Here is a 22567-nt window from a genome sequence, read left to right as displayed (position 1 = left end):
AAAGAAAACACTAAGAAAAATCAGACTGTGATTTTTTTTAAATTTTAAATTTTAACTTACAGTTGAATATTAAAAATATTAAAATATTTCAACTTGTTACACAGTTATCAGAGGCCTTCATATGAAATATTTTAACTGTTACAGTTGAATTGTTAAAAATTTTAATATTTCAGCATGTTACACAGTTAGAGGTTTTACTATGAAACAAAAACATTTTAATATTTCAATTGTTACAGTTGAATATTAAAGAATATTTTAATATTTCGACTTGTTACACAGAGGCCTTACTATGAAACATAAAAATATTTTAATATTTCAACTTGTTACACAGCTATCAGAGGTCTTACTATGAAGAATAAAAACATTTTAATATTTCAACTGTTACAGTTGAATATTAAAAAAAATTTTAATATTTCAACTTGTTACAAAGTTATCAGAGCCTTAACTATGAAGCATAAAAATATTTTAATATTTTAACTGTTACAGTTGAATATTAAAAATATTAAAATATTTCAACTTGTTACACAGAGGCCTTACTATGAAACATAAAAATATTTTAATATTTCAACTTGTTACACAGTTATCAGAGGCCTTACAATGAAATATTTCAACTGTTACAGTTGAATTTTAAAAATTCTAATATTCCAACTTGTTACACAGTTATCAGAGGCCTTACTATGAAACATAAAAATATTCTAATATTCCAACTTGTTACACAGTTATCAGAGGCCTTCATATGAAATATTTTAACTGTTACAGTTGAATTGTTAAAAATTCTAATATTTCAGCATGTTACACAGTTAGAGGTTTTACTATGAAACATAAAAACATTTTAATATTTCAATTGTTACAGTTGAATATTAAATAATATTTTAATATTTCAACTTGTTACACAGTTATCAGAGGCCTTACAATGAAATATTTCAACTGTTACAGCTGAATTTTAAAAATTCTAATCTAATTCTGATCAGTGTGTAAAATGTTGAAAAAAGAATTTTGGTGTTGGCCAGGAGATTGAATCTCTGTGGGAAATGATCAATTCCAACCACACAGGGATGCAGTGCCTCCTTTTTTTGATGAGGAAAAAAAACCTAAATTATCCCAAATTCCCCAGTTTTTCAGCTCATGTTGGACTGAATTGGTTTAATCTGAAGAAAATTTTCCCTATTAAATAAACTTCAAGTTTTTTCCACCTCTGCTGCTTCCAAGTGAGGAATTTGAATTTTCCCTTCCAAGCTCTTCAGCTGAAGCTGCTGTCAAAGGTACTTTCCATTACTTCATCTGAAAAGAGGGTAACTACCAACACTGAGGGAAAATAACAAAATTTGGTGCCTTTTCCTAAAATATTGCAATTAAGAATGTCACAGAAGCAAAATGCTTTTACAAAAAAATGACCAAAGGGAATTAAAATTAAAGCAGCTCCATGGATTTCTGATCAACTGCTCCAAATCCAAGATTCCTGACTTGCTAAGTTTTGTCTTGGAAATAAATAATTTTTATAAATTATTTTATATATTTTTTAAATAAATAAGTTTTGTCTAGGCAATAAATAAATAAATAATCCTGCTTCTGAAATGTAATTTGTTAACAATAGGGAAAACTTAATGTTCCAGAACACCTTGGCAATGCTTTGCCAATATTCAAATTGGCAGAAAATTGCTGCAATTAATGAAGCATTCTATAAGGTGCTTTAGAAACAATTTACAGCATCTTCCAAAGAAAATTAAGAAAAAATCAGTGTTGTCTTCTGTCACAGTGTAGAACATTACAACCCAAAATAAAAGATTGTCTGGATGTCAGCAAACTCACAGTTTTTTTATTTAAATGACTCACAAGCATGATAACAGACAAAGAACATCATTGACAACAAAAACAATTCCACTCCTGTTAATTCAGTTTGTACCAGACTAATCTGAATTTCAAGAGTTGAGATTCTTCATTCTCAGTGGTGGAATTTTGCTTTTTCTAAGAACAGGTTAAAGTTCTTGCAGACAGACAGACAGACAGCACAAGATTTTAGATACTGAAACACAAAAATGCAGCATTCCTAAAGCCCAGAGAGAAAAACTTGAAATGTTTGGGAACTGCTGATTTTCTGAAATTATTTTCATTAAGCTCAAAATTATATTTCCGCTTGAAGGAGAAGTGAAAAATCTACTTGCAGTTTGTACTGCTAAAATTGATCTGTAACTCTTTTTACAGCCAAAATCCTTTTCTTTTTTCAGTATTGCACTGAAAAAGTCCCAAGTGCCCAAATTCAGGAATCTCACAGCATCAGGTGTGGAATTATTGTCAGCTTTCCACAGAACCCCAGCAATCCCTGCCCTGACAGGGGAACTGGGTGATCTTTAAGGTCCTTCCAACCCCAAACCATTCTGGAATCCTAAAATTGAGATTCTGAACTGGAGGTACAGAAATGGTGATTCACCCTCCTTTGGGGTAAAATATTAGGATTTCAGGTAAGAAGAAAACAAGGGATTAAAATCAATTTTTTGCCATTTGCCATGATTCTCCCTGAAATCTCAGCTGTACTTCAGGCAGTGCCTCAATCAATGTAATTCACACCTGCACTCAGAACCATCTGGAAAGAACATTCTGCAAAAAAAAGCACATTAATAACAATAAATTCTCCTTCTGGAAGAGCACAGGTAAGCAGGGCAAGATCAGCTGTTAATGCAGAGAACAGAGGCAAAGAAACCAACAGGACCAAGTCAGTGAATAAATCCCAGGAGAGCACCCTTGTGACAAGGGAGTCACCCAGGATATGAAAGAACAGAGCAGGAACATTTGAGGGTGTTAAAATAATAATAATAATAATAATAATAATAATAATAATAATAATAATAATAATAATAATAATAATAATAATAATAATAATAATAATAATAATAATATAAAACTATAATAATAATAAAGAATAATAATAAAAATATAATAATAATAAAAACCTAATAATAAAATTATGATAATAATAATAATAATAATAATAATAATAATAATAATAATAATATAATAAAAACCTAATAATAAAATAATAATAATAAATTGTAATAGTAATAAAAATATAATAATAATAAAAATATAATAATAAAATATAATAATAATAAAAATATAATAATAAAAATATAATAATAATAATTAATAATAATAATAATAATAAAAACCTAATAATAAAATTATAATAATAATAAAATTATAATAGTAATAAAAATATAATAATAAAAATATAATAATAATAATAATAATAATAAAAACCTAATAATAAAATTATGATAATAATAAAATTATAATAGTAATGAAAAATATAATAATAATAAAAATAAAAATATAATAATAATAAAAACCTAATAATAAAATAATAATAATAATAAATTATAATAGTAATAAAAATATAATAATAATAAAAATATAATAATAAAAATATAATAATAATAAATAATAATAAAAATATAATAATAATAAAAATAATAATAAAATTATGATAATAATAAAATTATAATAGTAATAAAAATATAATAATAATAATGATAATGATAATGATAATAATAATAATAATAATTCAAAGTAACAGTTTTGAGGGTGTTATTATTATTGTTGTTATTTCAAAGGAAAAGTTTTGAGGGTGTTAATATAATAATAATTATTATTGTCATTTCAAAGTAAAGGTTTTTATTATTATTAAATAATAACAATAATGGTTATTATTATCATTATCATTATTATTTCAAAGTAAAAGTTATCCACAGGCTGCTGTAGCAGTCTGAGAATAATCACTATTCTGAGAAAAACAGAGTCATTTTTCTAAAAAAAAACCAAGAAAAAAAAAGAAAAGCAGAACACAATTCAATATTACACCTTTAGAGAGAAGAGTTAAGGAAAAGCAGTGGTTGATAAATATGAATTATCCCCAGACTCTCTTTTATAACACTGCAAAATATTTGTTCAGACATCCAAACAACTCCATGACAGAGCTGCTAAAGAGCAGAAGTTGGAATTAAGGGATTCCAGCTCCTTTTCTAGCAGAAGCAAACCCAGCATTTCCTTTTAATGAGGTAAAACCTGGAACTTTTACCCAACTAAACCCAAATTTTTCCCCTCTGCACCAGAAGAATATACGAATATAAAAGGCAAAATTTAGACAAAATTCCCCTAAGGACTGCTGCACTACACCTTTAGAGAGATGAGTTAAGGAAAAGCAGTGGTGCAGGTGTTGATAAATATGAATTATCCCCAGATTCTCTTTTATAACACTGCAAAATATTTGTTCAGACATTCAAACAACTCCATGACAGAGCTGCTAAAGAGCAGAAGTTGGAATGTGAATTAAAGGGATTCCAACTCCTTTTCTAGCAGAAGCAAACCCAACATTTCCTTTTACCTGGAATGAGGCAACTTTTACCCAACTAAACCCAAATTTTCCCCCTCTGCACCAGAAGAATACACGAATATAAAGGGCAAAATTTAGACTTTCCTTTACAAAATTCCCCTAAGGACTGTTGCACAACCAAAAAAGCCCTTTCAGAAAATTCCTGACCCCAGCCATGACTCACTCTATCACTTTTGCTTCTTTTACAGCACCAGGTGTTCAGGGCTGCAGGAATTTCCAACCCAGTCCTGACCACAGAGATTGCACTGGGAGCTGCCAGGCAAATGAGCACCTGAATCACAAAAACCTCCTCAGCCCATCTGGGCTTAAATCTCATTTTAGGGGACTTGACAAAGCTCAAGTTTCCATCATTTCACACAGGTTTCTCTGTCACCATCTCATTTTTTGAAAAATCTCTTTGCCCAGGATTTCTTCTCCTGGGAAAGAAATCCTTCTCAGGGAAGCTGAGAAGCCTCAGAGAAAAATGAAAATAATAATTATCTGATTTGTTTCTCTTTTGGAATGTGGTTTGGACATTGTTTACCAACAGGTGTTTGTTTGATTGGTTTCATGTGAGTTGTTTTGATTTATTGGCCAATTATGGTCAAGCTGTGTTGGGACTCTGGAAGGAATCACAAGTTTTTCATTATTATCTTTAAGCCTTCTGTCTGCATCTTTCTGTATTCTTTAGTATAGTATTCTTTAATATATTACAGATCACAAAATAATAAATTAGCCTTCTAAGAACACAGATTCATCATTCCTCCCAAAAAACACCACAGTTTTCTGCAAGGCATGGCTTCATTCCAACCAGGAATAAATGCAGCAGAATTTCCAACACAAGCAGCTCCCATCAATGCCACTTCACCCTCTGAGACAGCACAGGAGTTCAGAAATATTTAGAATATTTGTGTATCTGTACCTGTGTTCTTTGTGCTCCAGTAGCTGACAGTCTCTGCATGTCAGCCTGTCACAGGTTTCACAGAAAAGTTTCAACTGCTCTTGTTTGTGGACAGGGCAGAAAACAGGACGCTGACCAGATGCTCCCACGGCTTCTGTTTTTAAAAAGAAACCATTTGTGCATTTTAAAATTCAATGGAGACAATGTGAAGAGCAAAACAACCCAATTAACTTCCAGCAACAACCAAGAACTTGCAAAGGCACCTCCAGATGTGCTCTCAGGCTGAGGCTCCTGTGAGAACCTGGATTTGATGAGCTCAGAGCTCCTTCCCAACCTCCAGGGCTCTGGGATTTACAGTGCCAGTGCTTTAGAGCTGTTTTCATTCTTTACTCCTTCATTTTGCTTTATTTATTTATTCATCTTTTCTCATGAGCACCCAAAAGGCCCCGTAAGACTGCACACAAACACCAGCGCAGTGTACGTGTGGTTATAAAGATTTCATCTTTATAAAGATTTAATTCCATATAATTTCAACTCTGACACACTGAAGGATGGCTCAACCCTTTCAAACCTTTTAAACCTTTTTTTAAGGTTTTTTAAAACCCTTTTTACCTCATGGATTTTCCAACTTATCCCTTCAAACACCTCATTTAATCAAACACAACTGAAGTGGCAACTGCAAAGCAAATGTTGCCTGTGTTAAAAGTTAATTATAATAATGGCAAAAAATAACTCTGGGTTTTCTAAATAGAAATCTGTACAGTGTTGTGAAGATGTTTTGAGCTTAGCAAAGAGGAAAGCAGCCTTTGGAAGGTACAGGAGGTAGAGTTTAAATGAATTTCCCTCACTCTCCAGTGTTTCTGAAGCTGGATATATCATGCAAGTTATTGTAAAGAAAGAGCTGATGAACCTATAGCTGCCACTCACTGAGAGAAATTTAAAATCTCCAGGGCACATCTTTGAGTCTAAGAAGAAAAAAAAAACATTCACCAGCCCTTCCCCACAATCACAATAAATACAATTTCTGATGGAAAGTTTATTTTATAAACTTTATTTTAAAACCTTTATTTTATAAACTTTATAGTTATAAAATATTTTATAATTTAATTAACTTATATTTAAATATAAATATATATTGTATATTATCATTATAATATTGATATTATTACAATATTATAGAACTGTATAATAATATTATTATAATATATTATTTTATTATTATTATATTATATTATTATATTATTATTATTATATTATTATATTAATATATATTATAATTTAAATTTTTATATTTTTATAAACTTTCTGGTTTTGGAACAGTCCCTTTTCAGCCCCCGCCCAGCAGGTATCAAAAGGAAAGCTGAGCTGTAACATCACATTTAACTTTCCTTGTAAAAACATCAATTAATTCTTTCTTGGGCCTTATAATTTGATTGAGTTTAAGGGTTTCTCACCTATAAAGCTTAATATATTTAATCTTAAATGGATAATATTTCTTATTAAAAATATTCATTAAGACATAAAGAGAAGCCTCTCCAAAATGAGGTTTATTTGATAGAGCAAATGAAATAAAATCCCTATCTAAAGGAACTAAGCTCAACAGCAAACTTTTTAACTATTAAACAATTTTTAAAAAGAAAAGTCGTGTTTGGTCCTTTGACAGGATACAACAAGACAATTATGGAGATCTTAATTAATTTTAAATACATTTAAATGAAGACAGCAAAGTGTTGAGATCTCTCTCCCTCAATGTTATCATTTTCAGACACACCCAGATTGTGGAGAACCTACAAATCTTTAAATCAGAACTTTTAACCCATGTACAGACAGGATTTTCTAATCTCAAATCCAGATACCCTGGACCTGTTTGGAGAACATTTTCCACATGACCTCAACAGGCACAGATGATAAAATCCAGATAGGCTGGACCTGCTGTGAGATGATTTTCCACATGACCTCAATAGGCTACAAATGATACATGACCAAACAACAGCTCAAGAATTTATTTCTAATAAGGCTGCACACCTGAAAAACCTACACAAAATTCACATATTCAATTTTGCTCACTGAGGGATTAAACCTAAAACAGATTCAAATTCTACATTTACTCAGTAATATCAGTACAAAATAACAGAATATATTGAAGGTAACTACATAAAAGGTATAGTTATAACTATATAAACTATATAACTATAACTAGGTAATAACATAAAATATATAGTTCTAACTATTTAACTATATAAATTATATAAGGTAACTATATAAAGGTAATAAGGTAACTATATGAAGGTAACTATATAAAATATATAGTTATAACTATATAAACTATATAACTATAACTATGTAACTACATAAAATATATAGTTATAACTAACTATATAAATTATATAACTATATAAATTATGTAACTATATAAAATATATAGTTATAACGAACTATAAATTATATAACAATATAAAATATATAACCATACAACTTTATAAACTATATAACTATAACTATGTAACTATATAAAATATATAGTTATAACAACTATATAAATTATATAACTGTATACATTATATAACCATATAACTTTATAAACTATATAACTATGTAACTATATAAAATATATAGTTAGAACTATATAAATTATATAACTATTTAACTATATAAATTTTATAACTATTTAACTATATAAACTATATCAATATAACTATTTAACTATATAATTATATAACTACATAAACTTATATACATGTTTCTACAGGGAGAACTATAATTGCTTCTCATAACAAAATACAACAAAATGGGTAATTTAATTTCCTTGAACAATGGATAAGATTTATAATATGTCACTGTTCTCCAGATTCCAGCCCCTCCATTTAGATACTTGTTCTACTAAACAATCTAATTCTACTAATTTATTAATCTAGAATTCTATTATCTAGATCTAAATCCTTTCCAAATGCACAAAGTATCACTGTTATAAATTCAATTCTTCCTCTATTTTTACAGCTTCTAATTTTGCACGGGTAACTTTTTACTGCACTTTTCCCAAATCCTGGGGGAAAGGAAACCCACAGAGCTGGTTGTTACCATCATCCTCCCCCTTTTTTTTAAAATAAAATAGAAGAGGCTTTTGGAGCAGGCAGGACAAAGGGACACCAACACCCACCTGAGGACACATCCTCTTTTTTGCGGATCATGTGGTCCTTGGTGAACTTGACTCGCTGGTGAGCCTCGATGCAGGTCTTGCACAGCCACTCCCCACACTCCACACAGAACCCCACAGCGCTGGCATTGTCCTCACAGCTGGTGCACACCTGGGGGCAACAGAAACCACGGTTATCCTAGAAAGGTTTGGGGGAAAAGGCAGCAGGATTGTTCTGGGGAGCACTGATAAAACCAGAGAGCAGAAAGGGTTGGGGGGAAAAAGGCACCAGAATTGTTCTAGAGAGCACTGACAAACCCAGAGAGCAGAGCAGGGATGGGGAAAAGGCACCAGGATTGTTTTATGGAGAGCTGACAGCCCCAGAGAGCAGAAAGGGGAGGGAAAAAGGCACCGGGATTGTTCTGGGGAGAAATGACAGCCCCAGAAAGCAGAAAGGGTTGGGGGAAAAGCCATCAGAATTGTTCTGGGGAGAGCTGACAGATCCAGAGAGCAGAAAGGATTGGGGGAAAAAGGAACCAGGATTGTTCTGGGGAGCACTGATACACCCAGAGAGCAGAAAGGGTTGGGGGGAAAAGGCACCGGAATTGTTCTATAGAGCACTGACAAACCCAGAGAGCAGAGCAGGGATGGGGAAAAGGCACCAGAACTGTTTTATGGAGAGCTGACAGACCCAGAGAGCAGAAATGTTTGGGGGAAAAGCCATCAGAATTGTTCTGGGGAGAGCTGACAGATCCAGAGAGCAGAAAGGGTTTGGGAAAAGGCACCAGGATTGTTCTAAGGAGAGTTGACAGGACCAGAAATCAGAGGAGGGATGGGGGAAAAGGCATCAGAATTGTTTTAGGGAGAGCTGACAGACCCAGAGAGCAGAAAGGGTTGGGGGAAAAAGGAACCAGGATTGCTCTGGGGAACACTGACAGGACCAGAGATCAGAGGAGGGGTGGGGAAAAGGGACCAGAATTGTTCTATAGAGCACTGACAAACCCAGAGAGCAGAGCAGGGGTGGGGAAAAGGCACCAGAACTGTTTTATGGAGAGCTGACAGCCCTAGAGAGCAGAAAGGGTTGGGGGGAAAGCCATCAGAATTGTTCTGGGGAGAGCTGACAGACACAGAGAGCAGAAAGGGTTGGGAGCAAAAGGTACCAAAATTTTCCTAGGGTGCAATGGAAGACCCAGAGATCAGAGGAGGGGTGGGAAAAAGGCACCAGAATTGCTCTAAAGAGAGCTGACAGGAGCAGAGAGCAGAACGGGGAGGGGAAAAAAGGTACCAGAATTGTTCTATAGAGCACTGACAGACCCAAAGAGCAGAGCAGGAGTGGGGACAGCCATGAAAATTGTCCTGGAAGCACTGACAGGACCAGGGAGCACAGGAGGGGTAGGAAAAAGGCACCAGGATTGTTCTAGGGAGAACTGACAGCCCCAGGGAGCAGAAAGGGTTTGGGAAAAGGCACCAGCATTGTCCTAAGGAGAACTGACAGAACCAGAGATCAGAGGAGGGGTGGGGAAAAGGCACCAGAATCATCCTGAGGAGCACTGACAGGACCAGAGAGCAGAAAGGGGAGGGGAAAAAGGCAGAGGAGGGGTGGGGAAAAGGCACCAGAATTACTCTGGGGAGCACTGACAGACCCAGAGAGCAGAAAGAGGAGGGGGAAAAGCACCAGAATTGTTCTGGGGAGGGCTGACAGACCCAGAGAACAGAGCAGGGTTGGGGAAAAGCCATCAGCATCATCCTGAGGAGCACTGACAGCCCGAGACAGCAGAAAGGCTTAGGGGGAAAAGGCACCAGGATTGTTCTAGGGAGAGCTGACTGATCCAGAGAGCAGAAATGGGAGGGAAAAAGGCACCAGGATTGTTCTAGGGAGAGCTGACTGATCCAGAAATCAGAGGAGGGGTGGGGGAGAAGTACCAGAATCATCAGGGCAGCTCTGCCAGCCCCAGAGAGCAGAGGAAGGGTGGGGAAAAGGCACCAGAATTGTTCTAGGGAGAACTGGCAGCCCCAGAGAGCAGAAAGGGGAGGGGAAAAGGCACCAGAATTGTTCTAGAGAGCACTGACAAACCCAGAGAGCAGAGCAGGGATGGGGAAAAGCACCAGAACTGTTTTAGGGAGAGTTGACAGCCCTAGAGAGCAGAAAGGGTTGGGGGGAAAAGCCATCAGAATTGTTCTGGGGAGAGCTGACAGATCCAGAGAGCAGAAAGGGGAGGGGAAAAGGCACCAGAATTGTCCTGGGGAGCACTCTCAGCACCAGAGAGCAGAGCAGGGTTGGGGAGAAAGGCACCAGAATCCCTGTGGGGAGCCCTGGCAGCCCCAGAGGGCAGAGGCTGGGCCAGGACCGTCCTCACCTGCTCTGACTTCTCGTCCGAGCTGCTGGGGCTCTCTGAGGTGTCCTTCACAAAGTAATTGTCCACCAGGTCGATCTGCCGGCACTCCTGGCGGCAGATGGGGCACCTGATCACCCCCACTGCAAAACACAGCAAAACACAGGCTCTGAGGGCAGCAGAACACAGAAAATCACAGCAAAACACAGCAAAACACAGGCTCTGAGGGCAGCAAAACACAGCAAAACACAGCAAAACACAGGCTCTGAGGGCAGCAAAACACAGAAAATCACAGCAAAATACAGGCTCTGAGGGCAGCAAAACACAGAAAATCACAGCAAAATACAGGCTCTGAGGGCAGCAAAGCACAGAAAATCACAGCAAAACACAGCACAAACAGGCTCTGAGGGCAGCAAAACACAGCACCCCACTGGAGCCCCACATTTCTCCTCACAGAGAAAAGCAAGGCACAATTCTTCCCAGGATTATTTCTGAGTTTCACATTCTCAGAACATCAGAGGAAAAAAACCCACAATTCTTATAATTTGCTGTGCCTGTGTTTGTGCAAAAGCAGAATGCAATATGGAGATTATTTACCCACAGTGAGGGTGTTTTGTTTCCTTGGCCTGTCAGGGCCAGGTGTGTGTGTGTGTGTCAGGACTGAGGGTGAAAATCACGAGATTCTGGGCAGTGAGTGCAGGGTTGAGTGCGTGGCAGATTCAGTTTTACATGTATAGAACAATATAGTATAATAAAGTAATTAATTAGCCTAGAATAATATAGTATAATAAAGTAAACAAGTAAATAGTATTACAGTATAATATAGTAAATATAGTATAGTAAATATAAATAAATAAATAAATAAAGTATAATAATAAAGTACTTAATTAGCCTAGAATAATATAGTATAATAAAGCAAATGAGTAAAGTAAATAATATTATAGTATAATAAAGTAAATAAGTTCAAGAAAGTAAATAATATTATAGTATAATAAGATAAATATAGTATAATAAATATAAATAAATAAATACAGTATAATAAATTAATTAGCCTAGAATAATATAGTACAATAAAGTAAATAAATAAAGTAAATAATATTATAGTATAATAAAGTAAATATAGTATAGTAAATATAAATAAATAAAGAATAATAAAGTAATTAATTAGCCTAGGATAAGATAGTATAATAAAGTAAATAAGTAAAGTAAATAATATTATAGTATAATATAGTAAATATAGTGTAGTAAATATAAATAAACAAATATAGTATAATAAAGTAATCAATTAGCCTAGAATAATATAGTATTATAAAATAAATGAGTAAAGTAAATAATATTATAGTACAATAAAGTAAATAAGTACAGTAAAGTAAATACAATATAATAAAGTAATTAACTAGCCTAGAATATTATAGTATAATAAAGTAAATAAGTTCAATAAATTAAATAATATTATAGTATAATAAAGTAAATATATTATAATAAATATAAATAAATACAGTATAATAAAGTAATTAATTAGCCTAGAATAATATAGTATAATAAAGTAAATAAAGTAAATAATATTATAGTATAATAAAGTATATATAGAATAATAAATATAAATAAATAAATATAGTATAATAAAGTAATTAATCAGCCTAGAATAATATAGTATAATAAAATAAATGAGTAAAGTAAATAATATTATAGTATAATGAAGGAAATATAGTATAATAAATATATATAAATAAGGTATAATATAGTAATTAATTAACCTAGAATAATATAGCATAATAAAGTAAATAAGTAAATAATATTATAGTATAATAAATATAGCATAATAAATATAAATAAATATAGTATAATAAAGTAATTAATTATTAATTATTAATTATTAATTATAAAAGTAATTCTGATATCCATGGGGTCAGATGCATGATTTTCTCTGCCCTTTGTAGGGACACTCACAGAACTGCAGTCCCCCACAGGCCCTAGGGCAGCAAAACTCCCAAATCAGCCTGCCCAGAAACACCAAACACATTTAAGCACAGAAGCACAGCACACTCAGCCTGCCCAGAAACACCAAACACAAAGCAAACTCCTCCTCTCATCTGGGCAAAGGATTCCAGCTTGGCATTGCCATTAAAAACCAGCCATTACAGGTGTGGAACAGCTTTCACCCCAAAATGCACTCCCTCAACTAATCCCAAAATACTCACAGACCTCTACAGAAAAATCCCCACCTAGCTGGGGATTTCCCTAATTTTCCTAATTTCTACATCAAACTCAGTTTTTCCTACTTATTCCTTCCCCCAAAAAATCCTATCTTTTCAGCAAAGTAATTTGTTGTCCCTAAATAAATATTTAATTTTTTCCCTGTTGATTTTAGATAAAAAAAATTTAGATAAAAAGATATTTGTGGTTTTTCGATTATTTTTTAGAACAGTCTGTGGTCCAGCCTGTCTCAAGCATTAGGAGGGCTGTGCCCAGATAGCTGGGGTGACTTCAGGAATGTCTCAGTGTTCTCCCAGGTAGATTTTAAATATAATTTATTTCCGTGAGGTCAGGGAGGCAGATGAAGCAATAAAACACCACCATCCTGCTATGTTATCCTCTGTAATCACTAAATTAGTTTTAAATCCTCAGCAGAGCTGCAAAGGAGTTACCACATGAAGCAAAATTGACATTTAAAGATGTCTATGAACAGCCCCCATAAAGGTTTGAAAACCTATTTATAACTTAGGTAGTGGCTCACAATTCACAGAAGTGTCATTGGATCTTAAATCAAATTTCTATACAATTTATTGAGAATATAATCCTCAAGAAGCTTTCCAAGCCATTGGGTATTTTCACACACTAAAACAACGTTGAGAAGTGTAATTAAATGATGCTCAGCTCCTTTGTGGATATTCAATTAGGACAGTAGGACTTATTTCAGGGAGATTAATTACATTAGTAGTGGAGTAGCATTAATTTTTTCAAGTGCTAAAATTAATGACGGCTTCAGACCACAGGAGATTCACTGCAGAGCAGCAACAATCCAACCAAAAATTCCCTGTCTCATCTCAAAAGCAGGGTATGAAAAATAACAAGTTCTGCAGCAGCTACACATCCAAGAGCTTTCACACACAGTGGAACCCTCCCCATACGCAGAATTTTGAGGTTTTCTGACAACTGAGAGACAAAATTCTGTAGGGAATACCAGCTGAAAGCCATGCAGCAGCTGATGTGTATAAACTTACAAAACAAAAATTTCTGCTATTTACCATTAAAACTACTCCATCAAAACCAAACCTAAATTTGATTTTTAGTGCTGTCTTGGGTCAAACAAACAAAATATTTCAGGAAAACAACAAAACAGAAGAAGCTCAAGATCTGTAATCTCTAGAGATCAGAAAATTCAAATTCTACAGATGAAAATCCCTTCCTGTAAGGCAACTTTTGGGTTGGTTTTAAAGTAGCCAAACCAATGAAAGCTTAAAAAATAAAAGTTTTAATCCAAGTGAGAGCCCACAGGCTGGATTCTGGCCGGGGTAACCCAACACCCAATTTCTGCACCTCCACATTCAAATAAAACCTGCACAAAATGCCCCAAGAGTTCTGCACAAACCTCAAGAGATCAAAACTCAAATTCAAGGCTCTGCCATCCTCACTTAGCACTTTACACTTCTTTTTCACATCTCAACACCCTTTATTTCCAACAGCAGCTTTCCAATAATACATGAGCCACTAAACATCTCATATCCTGGTCTTTTAATCTAATAAAAACCAAATTACTGCAGCAGCATTCGTACTAGAAATGAATGTACTGAAAAGATACAGATGTGGCTAATTTTCTAAGGCAGGAGGGAAAAGTGGAGAAAATCACACTGAAATAGCATTTACATAGAAAAAAAGAATCTTAGCTGCCAAAACTTGAGATAATTTGGGAGCTAACAAAGTTTACTGCAAAAAGTTTAGTGAGAATGTATTTTAGGACAAACTAAGATTCAAATGTTTATGTAACCTCTGTGAAAAACAAGTTTTCACTGTCGGTTTCAATTTAAAAAAATAATCTTATAGAAGAAAATAAAAGTAAATACAGAAGCATCATCCTATTTATACTCCAGCAGAACTCACTACGATTTGTTTGATGGAGAACAACAACAAACACATTAGTGTTGGTACAAACATTCTCACTGTACCTCTGCCTTCCAAAAGCATAGTAAAAAACTGTTCAAAGATCAATTTTATTCTTCAGATCCCAGGTGAATTAAAACAAGACACATTCACACAAATTCCGATGGTCAGACTGGTTTATGATCTCCCTCAAGCCTAACCATTACCATGAAGATCTCCAATGGCCTCAGAGATGTTTGAGGGCATTGGAAATCTTTGATTTTTGAGCTGTGAATTGTTGCTGCAGAGGCCAAGAGCAGCAAAGAACTGAAGCAGAGAACTGAGAAAAGGGGAAGTTTCTTTCAGGAAGTTGTGACCACACCACGTGAAGCCCTTGGTGCAGCAGTTCCTTTGTGCCTCACAGAGCTGTCACCAAACCCTGCCCTCAGCACCAACTGCAGCAGCACAGCTCTGCCCCACGGCCTGAAAAACAACAACTCAGCACCCTGCAAACAGCACCAGCCACCCCCAGGTGCTGCTCAGAATGAAGAAATTCAGGGAGAATCTTCCTTTGGACTTTAAAGGCCACAGGAATTATTTTACAGGAGCTGCAGATGACAGGAATGGGGTTTCAAGCTTCTTTAGTTGTACTTTAGAGGATCAATATTGCTCATTTTTCCATTTGTTTCTATCACAAGACCTGTAACAACCATGAGCTCCAAACAGAAATAACACCACCACCAACAACAACAATAACAATAATAATAACCACCAAAAGTACTCATTACCCCTCTTCCACAACTCTCTGCACCACATTTCCCTTCCCTTACATCCTATTCCCAATTAATGATGCAAAGTTCAGATCAGATTCTGCTTTTGGTCTCACATTTCTGCAGAACAGCACCCCACAAACTTCACCAGCCACCCCCAGGTGCTGCTGTGGATATCAGAATGAAGAAATTCAGGGAGAATCATCCTTTGGACTTTAAAGGCCACAGGAATTATTTCACAGGAGCTGCAGATGACAGGAATGGGCTTTCAAGCTTCTTTAGTTGTATTTACAGGATCAATATTGCTCATTTTTCCACTTGTTTCTATCACAAAACCTGTAACAACCATGAGCTCCAAACAGAAATAACATTATTATTATTATTATTATTATTATTATTATTATTATTATTAACCAAAAGTACTCATTACCCCTCTTCCACAACTCTCTGCACCACATTTCTCTTCCCTTTACATCCTATTCCCAATTAATGATGCAGAGTTCAGATCAGATTCTGCTTTTGGTCCCACATTTCTGCAGAGCAGCACCCCACAAACCTCACCAGCCACCCCCAAGGTGCTGCTCAGAATGAAGAAATTCAGGGAGAATCATCCTTTGGACTTTAAAGGCCACAGGAATTATTTCACAGGAGCTGCAGATGACAGGAATGGGCTTTCAAGCTTCTTTAGTTGTACTTTAGAGGACCAATATTGTTCATTTTTCCATTTGTTTCTATCATAAGACCTGTAACAACCACGAGCTCCAAACAGAAATATCATCATCATCATCATCATCATCATCATTACTATTATTATTATTAGTAACCAAAAGTACTCATTACCCCTCTTTCACAACTCTCTGCACCACATTTCCCCTTCCTTTATGCCCTATTCCCAATTAATGATGCAATTCAGATCAGATTCTGCTTTTGGTCTCACATTTCTGCAGAACAGCACCCCACAAACTTCACCAGCCACCCCCAAGGTGCTGCTCAGAATGAAGAAATTCAGGGAGAATCATCCTTTGAACCTAAAAGGCCACAAGAATTAATGAACTATTTTACAGGAGCTGCAGATGACAGGAATGGGCTTTCAAGCTTCTTTAGTTGTACTTTAGAGGACCAATATTGTTCATTTTTCCATTTGTTTCTATCATAAGACCTGTAACAACCATGAGCTCCGACCAAAAATAACATCATCATCATCATCATCATTATTATTATTATTATTATTATTATTAGTAACCAAAAGTACTCATTACCCCTCTTCCACAACTCTCTGCACCACATTCCCCTTCCCTTACATCCTATTCCCAATTAATGATGCAGAGTTCAGATCAGATTCTGCTTTTGGTCCCACATTTCTGCAGAACAGCACCCCACAAACTTCACCAGCCACCCCCAAGGTGCTGCTGTGGATATCAGTATGAAGAAATTCAGGGAGAATCATCCTTTGGACCTAAAAGGCCACAAGAATTAATGAACTATTTTATAGGAGCTGCAGATGACAGGAATGGGGTTTCAAGCTTCTTTAGTTGTATTTAGAGGATCAATATTGCTCATTTTTCCATTTGTTTCTATCACAAGACCTGTAACAACCATGAGCTCCAACCAAAAACAAATCATTATTATTATTATTACTATTATTATTATTACTATTATTATTAAGAATATATGTTGTAATTATTATTGATGTTAATAATAATAATAATAATAATAACAGTAGTAGTAGTAGTAGTAACAACACTAACAACCAAAAATACTCATTACCCCTCTTCCACAACTCTCTGCACCACATTTCCCCTTCCTTTATGCCCTATTCCCAATTAATGATGCAATTCAGATCAGATTTTGATTTTGGTCCCACATTTCTGCAGAACAGCCAAAATATTTCCAATCACACACATTCCCTGTCCCCCAGTGCTGCCACACACAGCACTCAGCCCAAATGGAGTTTGGTTTTTCCTTTCACCCTGCCTAAAGGGAGAAGCAGGAATAGTTTCCTATCCAATTTTGGGGTTTTTTCCAGTTTTCCTATCAGGAAATTTGGATTGCCAGTCTCCAGCGGGGCGGGCAGGAAAGCCTGGCACTGCCAGCCCTGCCCCAAGGGAGATGGGTTTCACCTCCTCACCTGAGCCATTTCCCCCTGCCAGGAGATTCAGGGAGGAAAGAGGAGACTCCCATGGGGCCTCCTGAGCCCTTCAGTGTTGTGGTGTGTTGCAATATCCTGTTTTACCTTCTCCCTTCCCCCTCACCCCTTGCTGAGTGTGCCCTGTCAATCAGGCTAACATACCAGCAAGGCGTCGTGTGATTTGTCGATTTCAAAGGATGCTTCTCAGGCCTGGGGGTCATTGGCCTGTCTAAGTGTCATCCTCCCTTGAGACCCTGCCCCCTTCACCTGGTTGGTGACTCACCTGTCCCCTCCCCTTCCCCTGTCCCCGAGCTTATAAAGTTAATGAGACCATGCGGCCGGCATTCTGTTACCAGCAGTAGCCCAGTGCAGACCTCTGTACTCTTGGAATAAACATCTGGCTACCTTCTAGCAGAATCCATTCCCTTTCTCTCTACCATCGCCAGAAGCTCTCTCCTGAGGAGAACGGAGTCCTGTCTTGTGCCCCGCTGCACTCTGCCGCCAGCCAAGGTATCTCTGGGGTAAAACACTGCAGTGCTGCCTTTGGCCCAGCAGCGAAGGTCAGAACTGGCCTAGGCACCATCTAACTGGTTATACTGGGATACTTATTCCAATACTTCAGGAGCTGAGGAGCAGCACAAAGCACTGAGAGAAACCCAGGAATGTGCTCAGGATGGATCTGTAGGAGCTCCAGGAACCTGCCCATGGGATGGGAACAGCACAAAGCACTGAGAGAAACCCAGGAATGCGCTCAGGATGGATCTGTAGGAGCTCCAGGAACCTGCCCACGGGAGCAGCACATTGCTGGCAGCTGGAGCACAGCCCACACTGCTGTAAATGGGAATTTTGGGACATCCCAGCAACGCTCCTTGGCCCACTGGGAGCCCAGGTCGGGAGGAACGAAACCAAAACCACAACAAGAACCTTCCTGGAGCTCCAGGACCTGCCCTTCCCACCCCAGGAGCCCAGGAGAGGGTTCTGCCCCAGCAGCACACGGATTTATTTCACTGACAGTTACACAACTGCAGGCACATCTCCTTAAACTGCAAATGAGATCTCCTGATCTGCCCAAGACTTTAAGAACACTAATGAGAGCAGCATCTCTGTAATCCTTTTAAGTGCTTATGGTGGAGATGAAGCACGCTGAGCCAGAGCACAGACATCAAAGCAAGTCAGAAAGCACCAAACTGAGGAAAACTCAGGAGGAAAGTTGATTTTGTTTTCCTAAAAACAGAAAGGCTGCTAAAAACCCTGCCAAAAATCCAGCAGCAAATCACTGTGGAACACTGCAAAAACCTTCAGATTTCAAGAGGAAGCTGCTTTTAATCTACCAGTCCCAACTCACACCTAAAGCTGAAACACAAGTATTTTTCTTAATTGTAACTCAGAATTCTCTTAATATCTTTTATATATTTATACCTTTTTATATATTTAAGTTCAACACTTTCCAAGGGTAAGTATATTCCTCTGAATGCATCTCAAAACAGGTAATTTTTTCAACAGTTTCATCTTGAATTAGTTTCAATAAAACAAGTATTAAAAACCTGCTTAGAATTGCTTTCTCCAGGCTGACATATCAATACCAACAATACTAAAACACTGCTAAATTTCAAGGCTGGTTGATTTTTCTGTATTTCCAGTGTTGTAGGATCAAAACAGAGACACTCATGTCAACTCTGCCTACTGTCCCCACTCCAGCTTGATATTCAGGAATTCGATGTGTGTTCAACCCATTGATACCCATTGATTTAGCACCAGAAAAAAACTGGAATTTTCTGAGTCTTCTTTGCTCCCCACCCACCCTTCTGGGAATTTCCTTCTGGAATTCCCTCAGATGTTTGGGACCAGCTCTACAAGATTCCCTGAGCCAGTAAGAATTAACCTGTTCCCCCACCAAACCCACCTACAGCCACCTCTTGATCTGGATTTTTAGTTTTTGTTTACAAACATTACAGAAGCCTCCAGCCCTGAGAGAGAAGGGAGAAGTGAAAGGAAAGGGGAACACACACAAGGAGCCAAGGAAATTCATCTACTGCCTAAACCCAAAGCAAAATAAGGAATTTTTAGAACAAGCACCACACTGAGGGCTTCAAATTCACTTGTTGGCTTTCAAGTCCAAGCTGACTTCAATCAACTTCAAATAAACACATCACAGCCCAACCTAACCCCACTGAAACCTCACAAAGATTGCAAAGAGAAAGATTTTGAGAGAACAAAAAGCAATAATGGAATAATTAAGAGAGTTATTGATCTGAATGATGGCGGGGATCTGATGAGATCATGGACATGAACAAGGGAGGGCAGATCATGCACAAGATGTATGAAATCCAAAAATCCCTTTGCACCTCAGCAGCACCCAATGGATCCTCTCCATCACTGGGACATCACAGTGAGTCTTTCCAGCAGTTCAAATTAATAAATTCAAAGTTTATTCTAACACTGACCCCAAACACTTGTGTTCCTAAACATCTCTACTTACACACTAGAATTCCTGCAAGATTCAGCTCTAATGTGTAGCACAAAAATCTTTATCAATTTTTTAGATGCTTCATAACATTTGGAGTACTGAAACTATAAAAAAAAAGAAGATAAATAAGTAAGTTTGACCTCAATACCCTAAAATAAAATGTTTGAAGTATTATGGACAACAAATTGAACAGGAGCCAGGAGCAGATCCTTCAAAGGACAGCAATGTGTCCCAGGCTGCACCAGCAGGACAAGGACAGCCATCCCTCCTTGTGGGAACCAGAAAAACAGAAACCTCCACTCAAGGGGTTGATCTGCAGCCTTGGGAGAAGCCTGGATTGATGTAAAAATAAAATACACATATATTTAGCAGAAAAATCATAAATTTATGTTTCTATAGTTTTAAGTAAGAACATGCCTTAAGTAAATGAGAAAATTTATGGATAAAATTGTGAAGTGTTTATAGTGTAGAGGTGTGGTTGTACAGAATTAACTGAGAGTTCAGAAGTTCTAATAGAAACACAGGTGGGCCTGTGAGTAAAAAGCCCATTAGACAAAAATATCTGCAGGTGATAGGTCAGGAAAGCAAAACAAACCCTGCAACAACTGTTTATTGGGTTAAAAAGTTCTATATTATAACAAAAAAAAAATCTCATGACTGCTCTTTAGCTATGGCTTATTTGAAAATAGTTTGAAAATAGGTTGAAAATAGGTTGAAAATAGGTTGAAAACAGTGCCATCCCTTCATTTTTAATGGTCAATGATGCCTCCTCCTGCTCAGCACTTCAGGAGACCCCACTGGGCCAGCACAGGGCTCCCAGTTCAGCTAAATATCTGTGTATTTTATTTTTACATCAATCCGAGCTTCTCCCAAGGCTGCAGATCAAACCCTTCAGTGTCTGTGGAAGTTTCTGTATTTCGGATTCCCCCAGGCCAGTGGCAGCAGGAACGAAGGGATTTCTGCTCCCCGAGGAGGATGCTCAGCACTGCTCACCCTGCACAGCTGGAGCAGCTGGAGGGACCTCCTGTCACTGCTGTCACCAGAGCAGCTCCGGGCAGGGCTGGGCACACCCGGCCCTGCCACCCCATGAGATGCCCACTCCTGTCCGGTTTTCGGCTGTTTGGATGGCCTGGAAAGGCCCGGGGTGGCCTTGGGGCAGCCCGCGTTTCAAAGGACGAGAAGAAGCTTCAGTTCTTTTCTCGGTCTCGGTGTTTATTAATTGTTTATCTAAAAGATTTTCTCTCGGCCCGACAGAGCTCTGCTCAGCAGCCAGCCATGAGCACACTCCCCTCCCTCCGGGCGGTCACCTATCTTTATACCCATTGTTACGTGTACAATATTTATCATTTTTCCCCAATACCTTTCACCCTTATTGACCAGTGCACTTTTAGTAATGACCAATCCCAAAGTGCCACCATCACCACGGAAGATGGAGGAGAAGAAGAAGAAGAAGAAGGACAGGACACGCCCCAATTCCTCCATCTTACTTCTCTAAACCCCCCTGTACAGAAATCCTAAACCCTGTGTCTCACCCTCTAATTAACTAATCCCTTCACCATTCACCCCGGTGAAATCCTCCTGTCCTCATACAGGTGTCGTCTCCTGTGTAGGATCAAAGTCCAGCCACCAGACACTTCTGGAACATTCCAGGACTCCCGAGCCCCCCAAGGGTGCTCTCGGTGGCACCTCAGTCCTGAGGTGCTGAGATCCCACACACTCCAACCAGTCTGTGCCACAGAATGGCTTCAAATTCTGCTGAAACATGGGAGACACAATGAGCAAAGGCATGAAACCATCACACCATCCCCTGACAATCAACCTCCCAAAACCCAAATTCTGCTGAGCAGCAGCACCATCTGAGACACACCTGGTTCCACACACAGCCCTGGGCTGGGGGCAGGACCACAATGATTCCCCACAGAAGGACTGAGTGGCTGACAGATAATTAAAGTCCTGTCTGTCAGATGTTTACACTGTTACAACTGATGCCTCACGTTTGGCTTTTGTATTTTTCAGGTTCTGGGCTGCTTTAGTGTGTGGGTTTGGGATTTTTATGAGGGGATGGTGAGCTCTGTACACAGAGTAGGGAGACAAAACAATTCCTGCTCCAGCTGGGGACCAAGGACAAATGATCCAAATCTCAGGCCCAAGAGCACAAACAATGTGGGCTGGAGAGAGAAAAACAAGGATGGGACTGCATGGGATGGAGATTTAATTGGACAATGAACTCCAAGATGCAAATGGAGCAGAATTGATAAAAGTGAGAGGCCCCGTGACCAGTTGTCCATTTTGTGACCATTTTGGTTCATACTGGGTTCATTTTGTGACCATTTTGTTTCATCTTGGGTGCAGCCCAGGCTGGGCTCTGGTGCTGCCCAAGGTGGATTCA

General features: G+C 37.4%; 1 protein-coding gene across 4 annotated transcripts in view; it reads right to left on the bottom strand.

Moving 5' to 3' along the window:
- Positions 1 to 22567, bottom strand: part of TRIM33 (tripartite motif containing 33) — a 55340-nt gene that overhangs the window by 27562 nt on the left and 5211 nt on the right. For all 4 annotated transcript variants that reach the window (XR_012577090.1, XR_012577089.1, XM_074527957.1 and 1 more), the window contains exons 2-4: positions 10758 to 10876; positions 8425 to 8572; positions 5289 to 5421 (exon numbers count right to left, since the gene is read on the bottom strand). Coding sequence is in view for 2 of the 4 variants with exons in the window: in XM_074527957.1 (XP_074384058.1) it covers positions 5289 to 5421; positions 8425 to 8572; positions 10758 to 10876 (400 nt within the window). In the remaining 2 variants the exon portion in view is untranslated. The remainder of the gene's footprint in view (positions 1 to 5288; positions 5422 to 8424; positions 8573 to 10757; positions 10877 to 22567) is intronic.

The sequence above is a fragment of the Zonotrichia albicollis genome, chromosome 28 (assembly GCF_047830755.1).
Source record: "Zonotrichia albicollis isolate bZonAlb1 chromosome 28, bZonAlb1.hap1, whole genome shotgun sequence".
Classification (NCBI taxonomy): Eukaryota; Metazoa; Chordata; class Aves; order Passeriformes; family Passerellidae; genus Zonotrichia; species Zonotrichia albicollis.
This window is presented reverse-complemented; position numbering and strand designations above follow the sequence as displayed.